The 21,942-nt window shown below is 44.8% G+C and overlaps 1 protein-coding gene across 1 annotated transcript in view; it reads right to left on the bottom strand.

Annotated features, from left to right (window-relative positions):
- LOC311142420 (neural cell adhesion molecule 1-like) overlaps positions 1-21,942 on the bottom strand; it is a gene marked incomplete at both ends in the record, with an annotated part of 315,519 nt that overhangs the window by 1,206 nt on the left and 292,371 nt on the right. The window contains 3 exon segments of the mRNA XM_084178065.1: positions 3,159-3,728; positions 4,257-4,370; positions 4,580-4,787. Coding sequence (XP_084034191.1) covers positions 3,159-3,728; positions 4,257-4,370; positions 4,580-4,787 — 892 coding nt within the window.

The following is a 21,942-nucleotide window of genomic DNA, read 5'->3' as shown; positions in this document are numbered from 1 at the left end:
TGTTGAATGGAGCTGAAGGATGGGACTAATAACAACAACTAATAACAACAAGATAACTAAGATGGAGGTTACAATCTATCTGCAATATTAAAGCTGATCTACCCCCTAAAAAAATAATAATACATTTTTTAAAAATAAATAACCTGAGGACTCCCAGGCTATCTGAGTAGTATGGTACTATTCCCATGAACCCCCTTAATAAAAAGCCCCTGTATATAGGGGAAAAGTCACAGAGTAAACAAGGAAGTGGGGTGACTGATTGCTGATAAAGAAGTGAGTCTCTCCGGTCTCCTCCATTAGCAACAGAGAGGCATTGTGGGTCATTGTGGCGGCCTCAAAGTGGAAAAGGTATTTCGTAACTATCTACACCATCTACACAATCCGCCTGGTGGACTGGGCTTTGTTGGAGTCCACTGGGATCTGGCTCTTACTGTCAGCCAGACTCCACAACAGGTATCTGATCCCAGAGATTTGGGTTTGATTAAGACAGCGTCAGGACTTCCATTACCTTGTCCACAATAACCCTCTCTGGGAGGACTGCTGCTACTGGCCACAGTGTGTTCAACAACACCACGCAACACCTTGCGGCTCAGCGGGCATCAGTAGCATCAGTGAAAAGGCACTCTCCTCTTTGGCGGTGTCAGAGCCAAAGCACGCAGTTAAAGAGTGGAAAACCGCAGGCCACCTTCAACCTGACAAGGACAGGACTATTGTGGTGGACATTTTGTCACCTCAGGGTTGCGTTCTCTGTCAGAGGTCTGGTGCTGTATCGCCTTGCGGTTGAATTTGTCAGAGTAGCGTCCTGATAAAATGACCAGGTTGGCTGACGGGGGAAAAAGTCACAGGGTCATTTATCTCAGTACTGGCTGACCTTGGCAGTAAAGAGTAGCACAGGAACAGGGGAAAAACGAAAGTTGCCGTAGGAACACAACAACAACAGCTCAGCATACCGTCATGACAGGACCACCCAAGCAAATGGTAAGTTGGGCTAATTAGCTGCTAGACAATGCAGATAACAAACTGGGAGCATGAAAGACTTTTCTCCACGAATCCTGCTAAGGTGGCATACTGTAAATGTAGCTAATTAGGGTAACAGCCTTGGACGGCTATTAAAGTGTGGCGTTGTTATCGCCTGGAGGACAAACTGACCATTGATAATAGGGTCTGTTAAGCAGCCTGGGCTTAGCCCGGGCAGGGGAAACTAGGCTAGGCTGGTCTGGACTAGCAGGAGAGTAAGAGGGAAAAATTAGTCAACTTATTCCACATGCAACACCATAAGTCTCACTAATAATGGTGAACTCTGCCCCTGTTGCTATTGGAACCCTGGTGTTGCTAATAGTGGAAGCCAGGGAAGATAGGATCTATCTGTCCAACATGATGATATAATGGATGAAAACAGAGCAGTTGCTGGTTTGTTTTAGCACCCAGATGCAGATGTACAGTTACACCTGCCAGCTGCACTGTAGCTACATGTCAGCTGGAGGGGAGAGCTGTGTGTGTGTGTGTGTGTGTGTGTGTTTGTGTGTGTGCGTTTTGTTTGTGTGCGCGCGCATGCAGTGGGGAGCCAAGTCAGCCTGTAGTCCTGCAATTTCCTTCTGCCTAGGTAAAATAAAAACGGTCCTCCATTCCAAGATGGGAGGGTGGAGAGGCTCTGTTCGCTTTCTGTACTGGTTAAAGCAGTTCGCACAAGGACCCTTCCCATGGTGCCCGGTGCTCAGAGCTGACAGTGGCAGTCAACGAAGCGGGAGCCCCAATACTCAAAGGCAGCGAAGTGAGAATGGGGGGTGAACAAACCGCTGAGCAAGAAAAAGAGAAGGGGGAGGAAGAAACAAAAGAGTTTACGCCCCGCGGACATCTCTGTTTGCAGACAAGTTCGGTGGGGTACAAGCCCTGGGTACTAAAGAGGCCGGCGTCAGTGTTGGGGAAGCTACTCTCAAAATATAGTTTACAAAGCTACCAATTACTTCACACTGGAAGATGTTAAGCTACACTAAAGCTACTCTTAAGGAAAACATAGTTTTACATCCAAACTACTTCATGAAAAATTATCATACAGTGCCTTCAGAAAGTATTCATACCCTTTGACGTATTCCACATTTTGCTGTGTTACAGCCTGAATAACAAAATCGATTAAATAGATTTTTTATTTCTCACCCATCTACACACAATACCCCATAATGACAAAGTGAAAACATGTTTTTAGAAATTTTTGCAAATTTATTGAAAATGAAATACAGAAATATCACACTGCTGAGTCAATACTTTGTAGAAGCACCTTTTGCAGCAATTACAGCTGTGAGTCTTTCTGGGTAAGTCTCTAAGAGCATTCCACAAGCTCTGTCAAATTGGTTGTTGATCATTGCTAGACAACCATTTTCAAGTAGATTTAAGTCAAAACTGTAACTCGGCCACTCAGGAACATTCACTTCTTGGTAAGCAACTCCAGTGTAGATTTGGCCTTGTGCTTTAGGTTATAGTCCTGCTGAAAGGTGAATTCATCTCCCAGTGTCTGGTGGAAAGCAGACTGAACCAGGTTTTCCTCTAGGATTTTGCCTGTTCTTAGCTCCATATCGTTTATTTCTTATCCTGAAAAACGTCCCAGTCCTTAACGATTACAACAATACCCATAAGATGATGCAGCCACCACTATGCTTAAAAATATGGAGAGTGGTATCCAGTAATGTGTTGTATTGGATTTGCTCCACACATAACACTTTGTATTCAGGACAAAAAAGTGAATTGCTTTGCCACATGTTTTGCAGTATTACTTTAGTGTCTTGTTGCAAACAGGATGCATGTTTTGGAATATATGTATATTTTACAGGCTTCCTTCTGTTCACTCTGTCAAATAGGTTAGTATTGTGGAGTAACTACAATGTTATTGATCCATCCTGAGTTGTTTTCTCCTATCACAGCCATTTCTATTTAAAGCTTTAGGTGTCACCCGTGGCGATGTAGCTAATTGAATGGCTGCAGCAGTAGTGTAGTGATTGAGAGAAAAAGAGTGAGTGAGCGTGTAACAGAAAGGGAGGTTGCCCAAAACTATGAGAACAGACAGAGGATACAGTAGGTGGTGGTGGTGGAGGGTGGTGGTGGAGGTGGGTGAGCGAAAACATACACATAATAAAACAGACTAAGAGGAAGGGAGGAGGTCATACTCGTCCTTGGCCGGTGCGGGAGCAGCAGTGGAGTCTGCTGGGGCCTTGGAGCTTTTGCTCAGGGCATCAAACACATCCTTGGCCAGGCTGTCTATCTGTAAGTCCTTATTCTGACTGTCGCTGGCAGGGGTGCTTTGGACGGGCTCGGGCTGGCTCTGTGGAGCGGCATCGGCTTTGGCAGAGGAGAGGTTGGAGGGGGCCTTGGCTGGCTCTAAGGAAGGGGCTGCGGGGGTGGCGGGCTTGGGGTCGGACAAGGGCGTGGCTTTAGGAGCCTCGCTTAGGTCGACGAGGGGAGCCACGTCAGATTGGGCTGCAGGCTGAGGGGCGGGGGCGCTAGCTTTGGGCGTGCTGGACTGGGGGATGGGGGCAGGGGTGCTTTTAGGGTAGGCTTTGGGGGCAGTTTTGGCCTCGGTCGGGGCAAGGGTTGGGGCAGCTGTGCTGGAAGTGAGGGTGGTACTCTCGCTAGCTGGGCTGTTCTGAGCTGTGCTAAAGCTCTCAGTGACAGGGTCAGAGTTAGTGGCGATAGAGGGTAGCAAGTCCACCACCGTGGCAGTAGTGTCAGCAGTGGGTCTGTGAGGAGAGGAGGAGAACAGGAAAGAGACGAGCCATCGAGCAGCGAGAGGGTGAGAGAGGAAAGAGAGAGAGCAGGGAGGGGTAGGGAGGGGAGACCAAGGTACAAACACACATCCAGAGTGAGTGCTACATGCAGTGATAAAGCAAAGAACTAGAGATTCAAAACGTTAATGTGCATCTTAAGCAAACTAAAGCAAATTAAACCAAAATCAGGTTAGGGTCTAGGTTATTAAGTGTTTAAGGCTGGTACGTGTAACAACTAGCTATGTTTGTTACCATCAGCGTAAACAACAAACATCAGGGCACATCTTCAGTATCTGGTTTTGATATTCCATTCTCCCATTCTTTTATCAATTCGTTTAGCCAATATGTCAGCAAACACATGATCAAAACGCTCAACTGCTGTCATTATGGAATAAGAAGTATGTCTTATGCATAGACATATTACACGATTAGTATGGGTTTGCCAGTGGAAGGCAACCCTAGTGCAGTGGGTCTACCCACAGCCAGTGCTGGAGTACTCACTCTGGCTCTGTAAGAGGGGTGGTCTCGTTGGGCTCTGTGGGTCCCCCCCCCTCATGGTTAGGGGTGCGGTCCTCTGTCCTCACCTCCACGATGGGCTCCTTTGACTCGTCCTTCCTGTAAGGGGAAAAAGTGTTTTGAATTAATGCTGGTGCAGTACAAGTATACTGTAGTGAGTCGTTTTGGTTAAAAACACTCTGCAATTCTGCACTGCCAAACTGTGGTCTAGTGTCTGGGAGTAGCTACTGCTCAAAGTGCATACATCATTTCAGAGAGAAAAGCAAGGGAGCCAGGGAGCCAGGGAGCAGAGAAGAAGAGAGACTCACATGAATGCCGCCTTGCCCTCCTCGATGTCCTTGTTCTTTGCTCCAGGTCCAGACTTGCCGCAAAAATTTACGGCAATGCACATGAGGAAGCCACACTTGTTGAGGAAGTAGCAGGTCACGTCGACACCCACCAGCAGCAGCACAAAGACCACGATGAGGATCCCCACGATGGCCCCTGTGCCCAGGCCTGAGCCGCTAGTCATGGTGTCTGGAACGAAGGAAAGAGAAGGAAGAGAGAGAGAATAAGGAAGACAGAGAGAGTGGAGAGAAAGTTAGAGGGGGAGGGGAAAAAAAACGGGAAGAGAGAGGGAGTTAAAGAGAGAGTCAGCCTTTATCTCCAACCTTTCATCCATAACTTCAGAATGTCAGACTGCTTCCCTCCGGGCCTCAAGTGTGTTGTTGTTCTTTTAGCAGGCTCTGGGCCAAATCATGACATATTCTACTTCAAATACATCAGTGACAACTAATTTGAGCACTTGTTTTAATATGTTATGACTAAAAATAAGTTGATGGTCTGATTATCAAAGAACACAAACTTGGGCCTAGGGAAATCACACAGCATTGCATTAGTTGCATTCAACCGATAAACAACTGTCAGTTACTATCTAAGTTAATATGTTAGACACACCAATGCATGGACAGTTGAAGTCGGAAGTTTAAATGTATTTGGCTAAGGTGTATGTAAACTCAGTTTTTCACAATTCCTGACATTTAAACCTAGTAAAAATTCCCTGTCTTAGGTCAGTTAGGATCTCCACTTTATTTTAAGAATGTGAAATGTCAGAATAATAGTAGAGATAATGATTTATTTCAGCTTTTATTTCTTTCATCACATTCCCAGTGGGTCAGAAGTTTACATACACTCAATTAGTATTTGGTAGCATTGCCATTACATTGTTTAACCTGGTGTCACGACTTCCTCCGAAGCTGCCTCCCCTCCTTGTCCGAGCAGGCTTCGGCATTCGTCGTCACCGGCTTTCTAGCCACTGCCGCTCCATATCTCATCATTCCATTTGTCTTGTCTTTTCAATTACACACACCTGGTTCATATTCCCCTCATTAGTACATGTTTAAGTGTTCCCTCTGCCCCCTTATCCTTGTGTGTGATTGTTAATTGTGAGGATTAGTAGCTCGGTTGAGCTCAGTATTTTGTATTGCCGGGGTATTTTCCCCGTGTGCATGTTTGTTCCAGTGCGCCTGTTTTGCGCACTGGACTGGTTATGCTGGATTACGGAATAAACTCTGTATACTGTGATTTACCCTCCTGCGCCTGACTCCTTCAAATCACGCATCCCAGAATCACCCACCCACTATGGAGTCAGCAGGAGAGGAGTGCATGCCTGGAGTCGTGGCACGGGTCCAGGAGCACTCAACAATGCTAGCCAGCTTGGGAGAAGCAATCGATTGGGTTCTCCAGGTCGTCCCAACGCCTGGAGAGGAGAGGACCCGATCTGTCGAGACCAGCTGGGCAACCGGATCCAGCCACCTACACCCCAGCACCCAGAGGGATCCATATATCCCGACCACGGGAGTTCGACGGGACAGCTGCTCTCTGCCAGGGATTCCTCCTCCAACTGGAGCTCTACTTCTCCAGCATCAGGCCGGCCCCATCGGAGCGGGAGAAGGTGTACGCCCTCGTCTCCTGCCTCTCGGGGAAAGCCCTGGAGTGGGCCAATGCGGTCTGGAATGAAGGAGGAGCCGCATTGGACAACTACGGGGAGTTCGCTCGCCTCTTTCGGGCTGTCTTCGATCACCCGCCCGAAGGTCGAGAGGCTTGCGAGCGGCTGGTCCACCTGAGGCAGGGGACGAGGACTGCGCAGGACTTTGCCTTGGAGTTTCGGACTCTAGCAGCTGGGTCCGGGTGGAACGAGCAGGCCCTTATCGACGACTTCCGGTGCCATCTGCGGGAGGATGTCCGAAGGGAGCTAGCCTGCCGGGACACCATGTTGTCCTTCACGCAACTGGTGGACATGGCCATCTGTTTGGACAACCTGCTGGTGGCCAGAGGACATCCTGGAGGGGGTCTGCCCGTTCCAACCCCGGCCAACTCGGATCACGAGCTGATGGAGCTGGGTGGAGCCGCGAGAGAGCGGAGGACGACAGCGCCAGTGACACTCTGGTGGCACGAAGGGACATTACACCGCACAATGTCGTCAGCGTTATTTTGGGTCTGGAGGCGGCAGGCAGGGCACTCTCACATCACCCCAGGTATCGAACACCCACACTTGTTCAGAGCCCTCTGATGTGCACTGTACCCTACCCATCCACTTTCCTGATCACATTGTAGTTCCCCAGTGTAAGGCGCTAGTCAATTCAGGCGCAGGGCATTCTCACACAGTCTAGGCATTTCATTGGTTCCCCTATCCATTCCACTCCCCATCAGAGCACTTGACAGTTGACCATTAGGGTCCGGGTTACCCACGAGACTCATTGCGAGCAAGTCACGTTTTTTATCATTGAGTCTCCTGCTTTCCCTGTGGTACTAGGTATCCCTTGGTTAGCACTCCACAACCCCACATTCTCATGGCCGCAGAGGGTTCTCACGGGGTGGTCGCGAGAGTGTCAGGGTAGGTGTCTCTGTGTTTCCGTTGGTGCAACCACGGTGGAAAGTCCAGACAGTACCTCCACCGTGCGCATTCCCCCCGAATACTTCGATTTGGCGCACGCGTTTTCCAAAACGCAGGCGACCAAGTTACCACCTCATCGGGCGGGGGATTGCGCTTTAAACCTCTGGGTAGACGCTGTGCCTCCCAGTAATCATGTGTGTCCCCTGTCACAGGCTGAAACGGAGGCTATGGAGACATACGTCACCGAGTCCCTGTGCCAGGGGTTTATATGTCTCTCCACTTCTCCCGCCTCCTCGAGTTTCTTTTTTGTGAAGAAGAAAGACGGCGGTCTGCGCCCTTGCATTGATTATCGATCACTGAACAAGGAGACGATATGATTTAGTTATCCTCTCCCCCTCAATCCTTCAGTGATCGAGTCAATGCATGGGGCACGTTTCTTCACCAAATTAGATCTCCGGAGTGTGTACAACCTGGTGTGTGTCCAAGAGGGGGATGAGTGGAAGACAGCATTCAGCACAACCACGGGGCATTATGAATACCTGGTGATGCCCTACGGTTTGATGAATGCTCCATCCGTCTTCCAGTCCAGTGAACAAGGTGTTTCGGGACATGCTTGGTCGCGGTGTAGTGGTCTACATCGATGACATTCTGGTGTATTCCACTACGCGCGCCGAGCATGTGTCCCTGGTTCGTAAAGTGCTGGCCCGACTGTTGGAAAATGACCTTTATGCAAAGGCAGAAAAGTGTCGGTTTTTCCAGCAGTCCGTCTCCTTCCTCGGATACCGCATTATCAACTCCGGTGTAGAGATGGAGGGAGATCGCATTTCAGCCGTGCGTAATTGGCCGACTCCAAACACGGTTAAGGAGGTGCAGCGCTTTATTGGCTTCGCCAACTACTATCGGAGGTTTATCTGGGGCTTTGGCAAGGTCGCAGCTCCCATTACATCTCTGTTGAAGGGTGGGCCGTCCCGGCTCTGCTGGTCTGCTGAGGCGGACAGGGCCTTCAGTAACCTGAGGGGTCTGTTCACCTCAGCCCCGGTACTGGCCCACCCCGATCCATCACTACCGTTCATAATGGAGATGGTTGCGTCCGAGGTAGGGATAGGCGCTGTCCTATCTCAACGCTCGGGCACGCCACCCAAGCTCCGCCCCTGTGCCTTCTTCTCTAAGAAGCTCAGCCCGGCAGAACAGAACTACGACGTTGGTGATCGGGATCTGTTGGCTGTTGTCCGAGCCCTGACCGTGTGGAGGCATTCGCTCGAAGGGGCGAAACACCCTTTTCTCGTCTGGACGGGCCACCGTAACCTGGAGTACATCCGGGCAGCGAGGAGGCTGAATCCTCGCCAGGCCGGTGGGCCCTATTCTTCACCCGGTTTGATTTCACACTATCATACATCCCGGGTACGAAGAACGTGAAGGCAGACGCATTGTCATGGCTGTATGACACAGAGGAGAGGCCCAGAGACAACACCCCCATACTCCCGGCCTCCTGCATTGTGGCGCTGGTACTATGGGCGATGGACACGGATATAGAGCAGGCGTTACGCACAGAGCCATCTCCACCTCAGTGGATAAGAGCGTCTGCTAAATGACTTAAATGTAAATGTAAATGTGTCCAGCTGGGCTGCAGTAGGTTCCTGCTCTTATCCATGACCGTCTGATCTACTGGGCACACACGTCACCCTCCTCTGGTCACCCAGGTATCGGTCGTACAGTGCGCTGCCTGACCGGAAAGTACTGGTGGCCTACCTTGTCTAAGGACGTGAGGGTGTATGTCTCCTCCTGCTCGGTGTGCACCCAGAGAAAGGCACCTAGGCACCTCCCAGCGGGTAAGTTACAACCTTTACCAGTTCCACAACGACCATGGTCTCACCTGAGGGTTGATTTCCTTACCGATCTTCCCCTCTCCCAAGGTAACACCACCATCCTGGTTGTTGTGGACCGCTTTTCCAAGGCCTGCCGCCTCCTTCCTCTGCCCGGTCTCCCCACGGCCCTGCAAACTGCGGAGGCCCTGTTTACACACGTATTCCGGCACTACGGTGTACCAGAGGATATAGTGTCTGACCGGGGTCCCCAGTTCACATCCAAGGTCTGGAAGGCGTTCATGGAACGTCTGGGGGTCTCGGTCAGCCTCACCTCTGGTTTCCACCCCGACTCTAATGGGCAGGTGGAATGGGTAAAACAGGATGAGGGTAGGTTCCTGCAGTCTTACTGCCAAGACTGGCTGGGGGTGTGGTCAGTGTTCTTGCCATGGGCAAAATATGCCCAGAACTCTCTCCGTCACTCCGCCACTAACCTAACGCCATTCCAATGTGTTTTAGGTTACCAACCGGTTCTGGCACCGTGGCACTAGAGCCAGGCCGAGGCTCCTGTGGTGGATGACTGGTTTTGGCGCGCGTAGGAGACGTGGGACGCTGCCCACGTCCATCTCCAGCGCGCTGTACGTCGTCAGAAGCCTAACGCTGACCGCCACCGCAGTGAGGCCCAGGTCTTTGTACCGGGTGATCGGGTCTGGCTCTCGACCCGGAAGCTGAGCCCGCGGTTGTGGGGCCGTTCAAAGTCCTGAGGAGAATCAATGAGGTTACCTATAGGTTATTACTCCCCAATGATTACCATCTTAACCCCTCGTTTCATGTGTCTCTCCTCAGGCCGGTGGTGGCTGGTCCGCTCCAGGAGTCTGAGTTGCAGGAGGTCCCTCCGCCTCCTCTGGACATCAAGGGGGCCCCGGCATACTCCGTCCATTCCATCCTGGATTCGAGGCGTCGGGTGGGGGGCTTTTAGTACCTCGTGGAGTGGGAAGGGTACGGTCCGGAGGAACGGTGCTGGGTCCCAGTGAGGGATATCCTCGATCCCTCCCTGTTGCGGGATTTCCACCGTCGCCATCCGGCTCGGCTCGCCCTGCCCCGCGTCCTCCTGGACATCCCAGAGGCCAGGGTCAGCACTGCTGGAGCTGCGCATCAAGGGGGGGTACTGTCACGACTTCCTCCGAAGCTGCCTCCCCTCCTTGTTCGGGCAGGCTTCGGCATTCGTCGTCACCGGCTTTCTAGCCACTGCCGCTCCATATCTCATCATTCCATTTGTCTTGTCTTTTCAATTACACACACCTGGTTCATATTCCCCTCATTAGTACGTGTTTAAGTGTTCCCTCTGCCCCCTTGTCCTTGTGGGTGATTGTTAATTGTGAGGATTAGTAGCTCGTTTGAGCTCAGTATTTTGTATTGCCGGGGTATTTTCCCCATGTGCATGTTTGTTCCAGTGCGCCTGTATTACGGAACAAACACTGTATACTGTGATTTATCCTCCTGCGCCTGACTCCTTCAAATCACACATCACACTTGGGTCAAACGTTTTGGGTAGCCTTCCACAAGCTTCCCACAATAAGTTGGGTGAATCTTGGCCCATTCCTCCTGACAGAGCTGGTGTAACTGAGTCAGATTTGTAGGCCTCCTTGCTCGCACACACTTTTTCAGTTCTGCCCACAAATTTTGTATAGGATTGAGGTCATGGCTTTGTGATGGCCACTCCAATACCTTGACTTTGTTGTCCTTATGCCATTTTGCCACAACTTTGGAAGTATGCTTGGGGTCATTGTCCATTTGGAAGACCCATTTGCGACCAAGCTTTAACTTCCTGACTGATGTCTTGAGATGTTGCTTCAATATATCCACATAATTTTCCTTCCTCATGATGCCATCGATTTTGACAGCATGATGCTGCCACCCCCGGTCATTATGGCCAAACAGTTCTATTTTTGTTTCATCAGACCAGAGGACATTTCTCCAAAAAGTACGATCTTTGTCCCCATGCGCAGTTGCGAACTGCAGTCTGACTTTATGGCGGTTTTGGAGCAGTGGCTTCTTCCTTGCGGAGCGGCCTTTCAGGTTATGTCGATATAGGACTCGTTTTACTGTGGATTTAGATACTTTTGTACCTGTTTCCTCCAGCATTTTCACAAGGTCCTTTGCTGTTGTTCTGGGATTGATTTGCACTTTTCGCACCAAAGTACGTTCATCTCTAGGAGACAGAACGCGTCTCCTTCCTGAGCGGTATGACGGCTGCGTGGTCCCATGGTGTTTATACTTGCGTACTATTGTTTGTACAGATTAACGTGGTACCTTCAGGCGGTTGGAAATTGCTCCCAAGGATGAACCAGACTTGTGGAGGTCTACATTTTTTTTTCGGAGGTCTTGGCTGATTTATTTTGATTTTCCCATGATGTCAAGCAAAGAGGCACTGAGTTTGAAGGTAGGCCTTGAAATACATCCACAGGTACACCTCCAATTGACTCAAATTATTTCAATTAGCCTATCAGAAGCTTCTAAAGCCATGACATCATTTTCTGGAATTTTCCAAGCTGTTTAAAGGCACAGTCAACTTAGTGTATATAAACTTCTGACCCACTGGAATTGTGATACAGTGAAATAATCTGTCTGGAAACAATTGTTGAAAAAATTACTTGTGTCATGCACAAAGTAGATGTCCCAACCGACTTGCCAAAGCTATAGTTTGTTAACAAGACATTTGTGGAGTGGTTGAAAAATGAGTTTTAATGACTCCAACCTAAGTGTATGTAAACTTCCGACTTTAACTGTATCAGCCATCTAAGATACTATATTAGAGGTGAGCTGATACATATATTACCCATATTAGGACAACACACCAGACATGCCAATCACGTCATGCTACACTAATCCAATCTTAACATCAGAACATGAAGCAATCTAATGGTGCATCAATCAAAAATCATAAAGTTGAATAAACAGGTCAACCATTAGAGAACCTGGTTCATGTCACCAACCTTTCCCCAAAATAAGATATGGCAACTTTAAATAAAGATGCTTGTTTTCATTTCACTGCCTGTAAGGGTCTATATGCATATATGACCCTATATGTGTCTTTCGCTTACCCACTCTCACTATTGTTGACAGTTGTAAGACAAAGCAAAAGGCAGTGGAAAGACAGTCAAATCAATCAAACATTGTGCAAATACTTTATAATATATTTTACATCGATGAATACTGCACACAAACAAATGCAAAAAGAAACAAACAATGCGGAAATAAAGCATATCATTAGGGCAATGGATTGCGCTTTCATAAAGCAAACATACACAAGCTACAGTACTTACCAGAAAATGAACAGGGTTATATTCAGGACTACGTAAAATACTACAATATTAATATGAATAAGAATCTATGATATGCATTGCTCCACTACAATGGATGAGCATGCATCCACACTGTTTATACTCTGCCTTCCACACATATCGTTCTACATGAACACACACACAAACACACACCATGAACATTATCATTATCATCATTATCATGAACATGAGTTAATGCGAGCTAGTAACCCAACCACAAAACTGTTAAACAGATTCATGTTTCACAGAAAATGTATTACTATGCTTTGTGTCAAATCAATCTCACACAATCAAATTTAGAAATAATTTGCAGCTAATTTGCATTCAGTAAACCGACACACAAAGAGATCGGAGATTTGATCTGACAGAATAATCTAAAACTCCTGTTAGTTCAATACAAACAAGTGCATTTGGAGTATGGTTGATTTGACACATAATGCTCTACACACGACAAACAGGTTAGCTAGAATTATGATAACGGATCAAAGTTAAATTCCAATCTTTGTTAGCTCTGTTAGGGGTAAAATGTGAGAAATTTTATATTCTAAATTAAAACAAACACAGACAATCCTCGATTTGCACTTACTCTTTGCTCTTGTCATATTGAGAATGTCAGGTTGTCCAAATGTCAGACTCATACACCACACAGTATTCACAGTAAAATCAATGCAACAAAATGTACCGGTACTTGAATAATTATATGATTTACTGGAAAACCATCATCAAACAGGGTAGGCATTTAGTTGGGTCATATGAACTATCATGCAATTTAATCGACATTGTTCCCTTTCTGAGTTCAATGAAATGCACAGGAAGAAAGACTTTAAAGCTGCAATATGTAACTTTTTGGGTGACCCGACCAAATTAACATAGAAATGTGAGTTATAGATCTGTCATTCTCATTGAAAACAAGACTAAGAAGCAGTAGATGTGTTCTATGTGTGCTATTTCTATGCTTCCAGTTCTTAAGTTTCGTTTTTGCTTCTTTTACTTTCGGTTTTGTACACCAGCTTAAAACAGCAGAAAATTCTATATTTTTGGTTATTGAAAATATATTTCACAGCGATTTAGATGGTACAATGATTCTCTACACTATATATTGCTTATTTTGTCACTTAAACTAAAATTAGGCAAACTATTTGAATTTTAGCAACCAGGAAATGAGTGATTTCTGCATATTGCACCCTTTATTAAAAAAATTCAAGCAAAGTACTCATTCCCATTGAAATGTATTGAGAGCATTCCCTCCAAATTACCAGGATCCCTGGGTCTTATCTTACTGTAACACACAAAGTGATTTTGGCAAACCATAGGCAACGTTTGTGCTCCAGGATCAATGGCTTACCAATGTGTTTATGGAGACTGATTGAGACTCGGCTGCATAGAAAGGACCGCAAGGCGCTACAGAGGGTTGTGCGTACTGCCCAGTACAACACTGGGGCCAAGCTTCCTGCCATACAGGACCTCTATACCAGGCGGTGTCAGAGGAAGGCCCTAAAAATTGTCAAAGACTCCAGCCACCCAAGTCATAGACTGTTTTCTCTGCTACTGCACGGGCAAGCGGTACCGGAGCGCCAAGTCTAGGTCCAAAAGGCTCCTTAACAGCTTCTACCCCTAACCATTAAGACTGCTGAACAATTAATCAAATGGCTACCCAGACTTTTTTATTGAACCCCCTTTTTTTATTATAATATTTTTTTACGCTGCTGCTACTCACTGTTTATTATCTATGCATAGTCAGTATGTACATATAGGTAGGGGTAAACTACCTAAATTACCTTTACTACCCTGTACTCCCACACATTGACTTGGTACCGGTACCCCTGTATATAGCCTCGTTATTGTGTTACTTTTTATATATATTTTTTACTTTAGTTTATTTAGTCTATTTTCTTAACTCTTATTTTTCTTAAAACTACATTGTTGGTTAAGGGCATGTAAGTAAGCATTTCACAGTAAGGTCTACACCTGTTGTATTCGGCGCATGTAACAAATAAAATTAGATTTGATTATTTGATTTGTGTACATTTATGCAAATTCCCTCTACACTGGTACCTTGAAAGGGAGGATACTTTGTGTGGCAGAAACACAAATTCAGACACATACTTGATTTATGTATTTGTAGACTTGTAGCGTCTTGTCAGACCAGAGTTTACTGTATCTGTCACTGTCACTGATTGCTCTTCTTTGAAATCATGTTGTTAACTGCACAACTGTAATTCCACCAGTCTACATTACGTATAATGGGGGATGATATTACAGTAAAAAAAAAAAAAACTTGCAATAGTTGACAAAGATTTAGCACCATGCAGTACAGTACTGCATTGTATATTCCAATACCTTGCAAATGGAATGTTCAAATAATATAAAAATCTCATCAGGGAAATCATCGGAAATGGTCGGAAATGTCATCATCTGAGTGAGTCACCAAATTTGAGCCTAAACGGATACCCATGGCATAAATTCCTATAAGTCTACCACAGAGTATATTGCAACTGAGAGTTGAGATGTGTGCTTTCTGCCTCTGCTGGAATGGCTTTAATAATGGAGTTGTTGATATAAACCTCATAATACCCCTCATATGGCTACAGCTAATGCATTGGAGGGCAGCTAATTTATTAATACCATGCACCAGGGAGCTGATAGGAACATACTTTTCAGCGACTGCTGCAGTGCTGGGGAACAACTCACACGAGGTCCTGTCGAATTGCTTTACCGGGTTTTAGCTTAGTACAAAGAGCAGCATCAGGTAGTTAGTTACATGACAATCATTCAGTCAGTATTTATATTCACAGTATATAATATCCTCTCAGCCAAGGAAAAACATTTTGTGAAATGAAAGCCCAGTGGCCTTACATAGTGTATACCAGGGATCACTGATTGGCCATCTTCTCTGAAAGTCTATAAAGTTGAGTCACCCTCTGTGGCGGCAGTAGCTCCGACCGGCAGCTCTTTATTTACTGCCATTGCTAAGAGCAGGAGAGAGCATCAGCATCTACCTACAGGGCAGAGCTACGATGCTTGTTTTCCCGCCGTTCCATCTGTATCTTAAAAAGTGCGATTAATCACATCACACATTTTAACACAGTGGGGGTCGGCTCACGAAGCTTTCTTGAAAAATGAGAAACACGGAGACATGCAATGTCAGCACGGAGCATCAAATATTTGTTACAGACTTGTCAGGTGTTTGCTGCACATTTCTCAGATCATCCTGCTGATAGCAAACAGAATACAGGAAGTAGAATAGAAACACAGTCAATAAAGCCATTTGAAAAAGTATCCAAGAAATCAGAGTCTTTACCCTATGAAGCATCAGTGTCCTAACCAGCAGGCAACATTTGGCATGGGATGTCATAATGTTGTCGTTCTCTGGTTGTAAACTGGTTATCTGGTCAAATTGAACCAGGTTTTGCCGTATTTTTTATGGGATCAATATGCCTAGGAATGACATTGTTTGTTATCTGGTCAGATAACTAGATTACATTTACATTACATTTTAGTCATTTAGCAGACGCTCTTATCCAGAGCGACTTAAAGTTAACATTGTTATTCTTTTTTTTTTTTTCATACTGGCCCCCCGTGGGAATCGAACCCACAACCCTGGCGTTGCAAACGCCATGCTCTACCAACTGAGCTACATCCCTGCCGGCCATTCCCTCCCCTACCCTGGACGACGCTGGGCCAATTGTGCACCGCCCCATGGGTCTACAACTAGGTTAAGATGTAACCTTACAATCAGTTTTGCCCTCTGGGTATGACTCCGATGGTAGGAACCACAGTAGTACAGTATGGTTAAGGTAATGCATGGATTCAAAAAGTGAACATACGGGTACCCACAGAGGTTCTAAACAATCCACATATTGTGCTTGTTATCTCAAAACAGATTGCTCTCCCTACTTGATATCATAAAAGCCACAAGTTTCAACTCTATCTCAACCTGCTGTTGCCTATGAAAACTTGGCGTACGTCTTTGAGGAGAAGCATTTGCTTGTATGAAAGAAGAACCAAACAATGGGATTGGCACATGCGAACCCAGGAGCCAAACTCCCAGCGCATCACTTTATTACCTTCAGTCAATTTTTATAAAATAACTGCGAGAAGACAAAATGTTAATCTGAGTTTTGAACAAAGGACATCTATCTCTCTTTCCCATGGCAGGGTGTTTTCAGGGACAGTCCTAACCTTGGTTTACAACCCCATGATATAAGACACTTTGTTCAAGTATCAGACAAGCACAAGATATGGGCTAAAAGAAACGTAGCATTTCTGAGGATGAACAGTCAACAGAATTCAGCACTATGTCACATGCTTGCATTTCAGAATGCAAGTCTCTAGAGCTCTAGCTGATATTTTTTCGCAAAAAGTCCTAAGACACAATTTTATTATTTTTTCTTAAAACCTACAATGATTACAGCATGGAAACACACTGTAATACAATATAATCATTTCACATCATTGAAAATGACTGACATAGATTTTAGTTTTAAACAGCTGTAGCATTAATTTTGAGCATTTTCTGTTTTCAGGTAAAAAGAGAACAAAAGAAACAACAAAAAGAACAGCCTATATTTAGTTTGGAAGATCTTTTGAAAATATTATGTACACTTTGTCACAAAACATGATTTGAATGACCTTCAAACGGACAAGGCAGTAGCTTGTTCTTCATATAATCATCCCTTTCAAAACAAGCCTTGTGACTATGAAAATAAATCAGAAGACTTAAGAAACTTGAGATGTCATGAAATCTTCATGACTTATTTTAACCAATACAAAATTCCTCTGAAAAGTGTGCCTTCCCTGTTATGTACAATGGGAACAATGACAATTGAAGCTTTTATCCAAATACACATAAGGTAAGCACAGTTTTTTTTCTACAATGTCCCAATATGACTCATGTCCATTATGTGGTATGACAAAACTTTTTCAAAAACAATGTTGCCTTATTCAAATCCATATTTTGAACATTATGCAAAATAGAAATGTATGACAAAAAACATTCAGAATTATATAAGTACCAAGCACCCCATTTTAAACCTTTAACATGAAACTGATATCTTGATTCTTCGTCTTTTGTGTGTGTGTATGTCTGCACAAGGGTCAAAAGGCCGAGATTTGAAGGCCAAGCTATCTTCTCTCCATGAGCGAAACCCAGTTTATGAGAGCAAGAACACAGTCAGCATGGAGAGAATGAGAGATGCCAGAGTGTACGTCACACACAAGCAACCAAGGGTAGCTGAGGCCACAAACACACGGACAAAACCACACAAAACACAAAGATTGTTGACAGATATTCACAGTAAAAAAGTGGAAAATAAAAGTTTACACCAAAAAAGGAAAGAAAATTGAGTGTATGACAAATATTAAGGTCCAGACGTGCCCAAGATCACACATGAAGACAGGACAAGGGGAGAAGGGGAGGTGGGAGAGAAATAGGGAAAGGGAGAGAGAAAAAAGAGAGATAGAAAATAGGTCAGAAATACAGAAACGCAAGTTTGAAAGGTTAATTGAGACTAAAAAAAGGAATAAAAAAGGAAATCCAAGCAAGTTAGAGGATCAAAGTAAAAAAACTAACAAGCCATAGCCATAGTTAGTAGCACAACAAATGACGTGTATCACAGCAAGCAAAGGTGAAAGGTCAGAGAATAGTTAAAGGTGCTGGATGACGGGAAATATCGACAGAGATAGAGACACATACATTTAAGCAATAAGGCCCGAGGAGGTCGGGTATATGGCCAATATACCACGGTTAAGGGCTGTTCTGAAGCATGACGCAACGCGGAGCGCCTGGATACAGCACTTAGCCGTGGTATATTGGCCATATACCCGACCTCCTCGGGCCTTATTGCTTATACCACACACTCCCAAAGTGCCTTATTGCTATTATAAACTGGTTACCAACATAATTAAAACAGTAAACAAGTAGTTTTACGTCATACCTGTGGTAGATGGTCGGATATACCACAGCTTTCAGCCAATCAGCATCCAGGACCCAAACTACCCGGTTTATAATAACACATATAGGACATTCTCCCTGGTTAATCAACAAGGTGTGTTCTCACAGTACAGATCATACTGTTTGTATAATTTAAATAATGGGCAATCCCCTGGATGTGAGAGCACATCCAGGAGAGAGTAGATTAAATAGAATTCTCCATGGCAGGGAGAGCTGCCCAAGCAAAACACACATTCAAACAGAAAAACTGGTTACAATGTCAAGGCGATATCAAATGGCAGGAGGAATGGATTAATGGGTGATCTCATGTTACTAAAACTGCAAAAGTTAATTGTTTTTTAATAGCTTTACTCCATGTCAACCTTAGCCGGGGAGATTTGGATTGGTCAGTGACCCTTGCACGCTCAGTATTGAACATGCTCAAAATATCAATCCCTCTAGGAGATGTGATATCATGTGGGTCAGTATTTTCTTTATTCAACCTTTCCTTGCTTTTAACTTGACCTGCACTGAGGAACATCGATTGAAGTTTACTTTTGAGGAATATACAGTTGAAGTTGGAAGTTTACATACACCTTAGCCAAATACATTTAAACTCAGTTTTTTACAATTCCTGACATTTAATCCTAGTAAATATTCCCTGTCTTAGGTCAGTTAGGATCACCACTTTATTTTAAGAATGTGAAATGTCAGAATAATAGTAGAGAGAATTATTTATTTAAGCTTTTATTTCTTTCATCACATTCCCAGTGGGTCAGAAGTTTATGTACACTCAATAAGTATTTGGTAGCATTGCCTTTAAATTGTTTAACTTGGGTGAAATGTTTCGGGTAGCCTTCCACAAGCTTCCCACAATAAGTTGGGTAAATTTTGGCCCATTCCTCCTAACAGACCTGGTGTAACGGAGTCAGGTTTGTAGGCCTCCTTGCTCGCACACGCCTTTTCAGTTCTGCCCACAAATGTTCTATAGGATTGAGGTATGGCTTTGTGATGGCCACTCCAATACCTTGACTTTGTTGTCCTTAAGCCATTTTGCCACAACTTTGGAAGTATGCTTGGGGTCATTGTCCATTTGGATGACCCATTTGCGACCAAGCTTTAACTTCCTGACTGATGTCTTGAGATGTTGCTTCAATATATCCACATAATTTTCCTTCCTCATGATGCCAGCTATTTTGTGAAGTGCACCAGTCCCTCCTGCAGCAAAGCACCCCCACAGCATGATGCTGACACCCCCGTGCTTCACGGTTGGGATGGTGTTCTTCGGCTTGCAACGACCCCCTTTTTCCTCCAAACATAACAATGGTAATTATGGCCAAACAGTTCTATTTTTGTTCATCAGACCAGAGGACATTTCTCCAAAAAGTACGATCTTTGTCCCCATGTGCAGTTGCAAACCGTAGTCTGTCTTTTTTATGGCGGTTTTGGAGCAGTGGCTTCTTCCTTGCTGAGCGGCCTTTCAGGTTATGTCGACATAGGACTCGTTTTACTGTGGATATACTGTAGATACTTTTGTACCTGTTTCCTCCAGCATCTTCACAAGGTCCTTTGCTGTTGTTCTGGGATTGATTTGCACCAAAGTACGTTCATCTCTAGGAGACAGAATGTGTCTCCTTCCTGAGCGGTATTACAGCTGCGTGATCCCATGGTGTTTATACTTGCGTACTATTGTTTGTACAGATGAACGTGGTACCTTCAGGCGTTTGTAAATTGCTCCCAAGGATGAACCAGACTTGTGGAGGTCTACAATGTTTTTTCTGAGGTCTTGGCTGATTTCTTTTGATTTTCCCATGATGTCAAGCAAAGAGGCACTGAGTTTGAAGGTAGGCCTTGAAATACATCCACAGGTACACCTCCAAATGACTCAAATTATGTCAATTAGCCTATAAGAAGCTTCTAAAGCCATGACATCATATTCTGGAATTTTCCAAGCTGTTTAAAGGCACAGTCAGCATAGTGTATGTAAACTTCTGACCCACTGGAATTGTGATACAGTGAATTATAAGTGAAATAATAGTCTGTAAACAATTGTTGGAAAAATTACTTGTGTCATGCACAAAGTAGATGTCCTAACCGACTTGCAAAAACTATAGTTTGTTAACAAGAATGTTGTGGATTGGTTGAAAAACTAGTTTTAATGACTCCAACCTAAGTGTATGTAAACTTCCGACTTCAACTGTTCAGTAACAGTCAAAAGATGGGACACACGTACTCATTCAAGGATTTTTCTTTATTTTTAATAGTGAGGACACAAACTATGAAATAACACATATGGAATCATGTAGTAACCAAAAAAGTGTTAAACAAATCAAAATATATTTTATATTTGAGATTCTCCAAATAGCCACCCTTTGCCTTGATGACAGCTTTGCACACTCTTAGCATTCTCTCGACCAGCTTTACCAGGAATGCTTTTCCAACAGTCTTGAAGGAGTTACCACATATGCTACTCACTTGTTGGCTGCTTTTCCTTCACTCTGCCGTCCGACTCATCCCAAACCATCTCAATTGGGTTGAGGTCGGGGGATTGTGGAGGCCAGGTCATCTGATGCAACATTCCATCACTCTCCTTCTTAGTAAAATAGCCCTTACACAGCCTGGAGGTGTGTTGGGACATTGTCCTGTTGAAAAACAAATGATAGTCCCACTAAGCCCAAACCAAATGGTATGGCGTATCGCTGCAGAATGCTGTGGTAGCCATGCTGGTTAAGTGTGCCTTGAATTCTAAATAAATCACAGACAGTGTCACCAGCAAAGCACCCCCACACCATAACACCTCCTCCTCCATGCTTCACGGTGGGAACTACACATGAGGAGATCATCCGTTCACCCACAACGCGTCTCACAAAGACACGGCGGTTGGAACCAAAAATCTCAAATTTGGACTCCAGACCAAAGGACACATTTCCACCGGTCTAATGTCCATTGCTCATGTTTCTTGGCCCAAGCAGGTCTCTTCTTCTTATTGGTGTCCTTTAGTAGTGGTTTCTTTGCAGCAATTCGACCATGAAGGCCTGATTCACACAGTCCCCTCTGAACAGTTGATGTTGAGACGTGTCTGTGACTTGAACTCTGTGAAACATTTATTTGGGCTGCAATTTCTGAGGCTGGTAACTCTAATGAACTTATCCTCTGCAGCAGAGGTAACTCTGGGTCTTCCATTCCTGTGGCGGTCCTCATGAGAGCCAGTTTCATCATAGCGCTTGATGGTTTTTGCGACTACACTTGAAGAAACTTTCAAAGTTCTTAATTTTCCGGATTGACTGACTTTCATGTCTTAAAATAATGATGGACTGTCGTTTCTCTTTGCTTATTTGAGCTGTTCTTGCCATAATATGGACTTGGTGTTTTACCAAATAGGGCTATCTCCTGTATACCCCCCCCCCCCTACAACACTACTGATTAGCTCAAACGCATGAAGGAAAGAAATTCCACAAATTAACTTTTAAGAAGTCACACCTGTTAATTAAATGCATTCCAGGTGACTACCTCATGACGCTGGTTGAGAGAATGCCAAGAGTTTGCAAAGCTTTCATCAAGGCAAATGGTGGTTATTTGAAGAATCTCAAATATAAAATATATTTTGATTTGTTTAACACTTTTTTGGTTACTACATGATCCATATGTGTTATTTCATAGTTGTGATGTCTTCACTATTATTCTACAATGTAAGAAATTGTAAAAAATAAAGAAAAAC

This window comes from Coregonus lavaretus (assembly GCF_964263955.1).
Source record: "Coregonus lavaretus genome assembly, chromosome: 15".
Taxonomy (NCBI): domain Eukaryota; kingdom Metazoa; phylum Chordata; class Actinopteri; order Salmoniformes; family Salmonidae; genus Coregonus; species Coregonus lavaretus.
This window is presented reverse-complemented; position numbering and strand designations above follow the sequence as displayed.